The sequence below is a fragment of the Limulus polyphemus genome, unplaced genomic scaffold, assembly GCF_000517525.1.
Source record: "Limulus polyphemus unplaced genomic scaffold, Limulus_polyphemus-2.1.2 Scaffold2049, whole genome shotgun sequence".
In the NCBI taxonomy this organism is placed as follows: domain Eukaryota; kingdom Metazoa; phylum Arthropoda; class Merostomata; order Xiphosura; family Limulidae; genus Limulus; species Limulus polyphemus.
Genome location: NW_013667659.1, coordinates 189,842 through 192,539, shown reverse-complemented (window position 1 = coordinate 192,539; position 2,698 = coordinate 189,842). Strand labels below are relative to the sequence as shown.

The 2,698-nt window shown below is 30.9% G+C and overlaps 1 protein-coding gene across 3 annotated transcripts in view; it reads right to left on the bottom strand.

Annotated features, from left to right (window-relative positions):
* The window catches only part of LOC106465781 (TOG array regulator of axonemal microtubules protein 2-like), a 42,502-nt gene that overhangs the window by 21,565 nt on the left and 18,239 nt on the right, over positions 1–2,698 (bottom strand). For all 3 annotated transcript variants that reach the window (XM_022393718.1, XM_013926016.2, XM_022393717.1), the window contains one exon: positions 1,343–1,572. In XM_022393718.1, coding sequence (XP_022249426.1) covers positions 1,343–1,572 — 230 coding nt within the window. The remainder of the gene's footprint in view (positions 1–1,342; positions 1,573–2,698) is intronic.

Genomic DNA, 2,698 nt, shown 5'->3' with positions numbered 1-2,698 from the left:
TAATATATATATATATATAGTATACAATAATATACATATTATAGATATTTTTATATATATATATATATATATATATATATATATATATATATAGGTGTGTGTGTGTGTGTGTTTTCGCAAAAAAATATTTTCATTTCTTTAATCATGTGATAACCTATGTAACCTTGACATCGAAACACAAAAAGAGTAGAGAAGTTTTAAATGTTTAAATAGAATGTTCTAAATAAATCAAAGACAGCCTGAAGTTTAATATAAATCACTTGCGGTGTTTGTCATTCAAAGTTGTCTGAAGTTTCATATTTAAGGCTGTTATTGTAGTTTCAGGCTTAGTGAAACCCCAGAATTCTAACATTGAATAGTTCTTAAAACCTGACACTTGTGTTATTTCTAGAGTACCTTTAAGGCTGTTATTGTAGTTTCAGGCTTTATGGAACCCCCCAGAATTCTAACATTGAATAGTTCTTAAAACCTGGCACTTGTGTTATTTCTAGAGTACCTTTTATCACATATTAAATCATGAAATCTGGTACTGTTGCTGTTTCCAAAAGAAGCTGGAAAGCTAGTGGACTACTAATGGACTTCGCGGCTCATGAAGAATCTGGTCATGCTGATTTTTATAACAATCTGTATGACAAGTTTAACGAATTAGAGGAACTTCTGAATGTACTCTGTCATTAGAATCTGATTGTATGCATCATAGATTTTATTGTACATTTAGCGCACTCACAAGCATTAGTTTCTGTTAAGCGTTTTTTTTCAACTAACACTTAAAGATACTTGGGTAATTTCTATTTGTGAGTCGGTCAGTAACATTTGATGGGAGCCTCTTATTGGTTTAGGCCATAGCTCTATTTGTATACTAAATAAATAAATATATTTTCCTTGCAAGGATTGTATCATATGATAGCAAGAAACAATGGTAACTTACTCCTGATGTTAGTTCTTTAGTTTATCTGCCCTCGTGCTTGCATAAACAATCAAGATGTTTTAAGGAAGCATTTAATTTCCATGGAGATTATGTGGCTCTGTCTTTGAAAACTGTCACATTTTAACAGGCGGGGTTAAACGATAAAATGTTGCATAGTTTAATTAATAATTACACTTGGTATTTTACCTGTTCCAACAACTTTAGCATTACACTTGGTATTTTACCTGTTCCAACAACTTTAATATTACACTTGGTATTTTACCTGTTCCAACAACTTTAACATTACACTTGGTATTTTACCTGTTCCAACAACTTTAATATTACACTTGGTATTTTACCTGTTTCAACAACTTTAATATTACGCTTGGTATTTTACCTGTTCCAACAACTTTAACATTACACTTGATATTTTACCTGTTCCAACAACTTTTATTTTATGAGAGGCAAATGAGTCACCATCTGGTGGTTTTGAAGCAGGTTCCGAATTACCCATGATTCTCTGCGTTTTGTCAGAATGCACCTCCCTGTTGGCCCTGTTTTCGATTCGAGCTCTATTACCTTGTTTAAGCCATCTGAGAGATGGGGACCGAATTAAGACAGGTTTACCGCTAAATACCGCGTCCGTGATTGAAGAGAAGCTTTTTCTGGAAAAATCAAAATAGATTAACTATGATAAACATTCGCCTCTTTCAAATAAAAGAAAAAAACAAACAAATACAAAAAAACAAGTTTACTGGAAATTGATAAAGCCTATATCAGTAAGTATTCATTAAAAGTTGATGTTTCTGATACTGTGAGCCTCTGTCCACTTGCAACTTACAATAATCAATAATATGTAACATGTTGTTTAACTGTTCTTAACATTATTTATGCACTGTGAGCCTCCGTCCACTTGCAACTTACAATAATCAATAATATGTAACATGTTGTTTAACTGTTCTTAACATTATTTATGCACTGTGAGCCTCCGTCCACTTGCAACTTACAATAATCAATAAAATGTAACATGTTGTTTAACTGTTCTTAACATTATTTATGCACTGTGAGCCTCTGTCCACTTGCAACTTACAATAATCAATAATATGTAACATGTTGTTTAACTGTTCTTAACATTATTTATTCTTCAGTTATGTATTTTATCTTCAAAAACGGATATTCAGTAAGACCTAGAACTTTTATCCGTCATGAATTTACTTGTGCATTCAACATAAGTACTTGATGTCCAACAATAACATAATTAAGATTATTTTACAGTTGTCTAATGACTAATAATGTAAAGCAAAATAATCGTAATGACATACTTCATTTTATTCGTTCCACTGACCAATACATAAAATCATGTAAAATTATGTAACTTAATTCTCTTTCCACTATATCTGCTCAGTGGTTAGTATTATCAACCATCACATAACGTGATTGTTACCAGACCAGTGTTTGGTTAAATTACAATGAAACTTGGAAAACATTACAGATTTAAGTTTTTCTTCTCACTTACTTTTTTTCAGTAAGAATTTAAATGCAAATAATTCGTATAATTTGTAGTTAAACAAAAAGCTGCAAAATAGACTATCTGTCCACCATGAGTATTGAAAACCAATGTAAGTCTAGAGACATACCGCTGTGCCACTGTGGGGCTCTAACGTAAGCTGAATAAAAAAATTATCAATTTTAAATATGAAACAATTATCAATCTCAAATATGAAACAATTATCAATCTTAAATATGAAACAATTATCAATCTTAAATATGAAACAATTATCAATCTTAAAT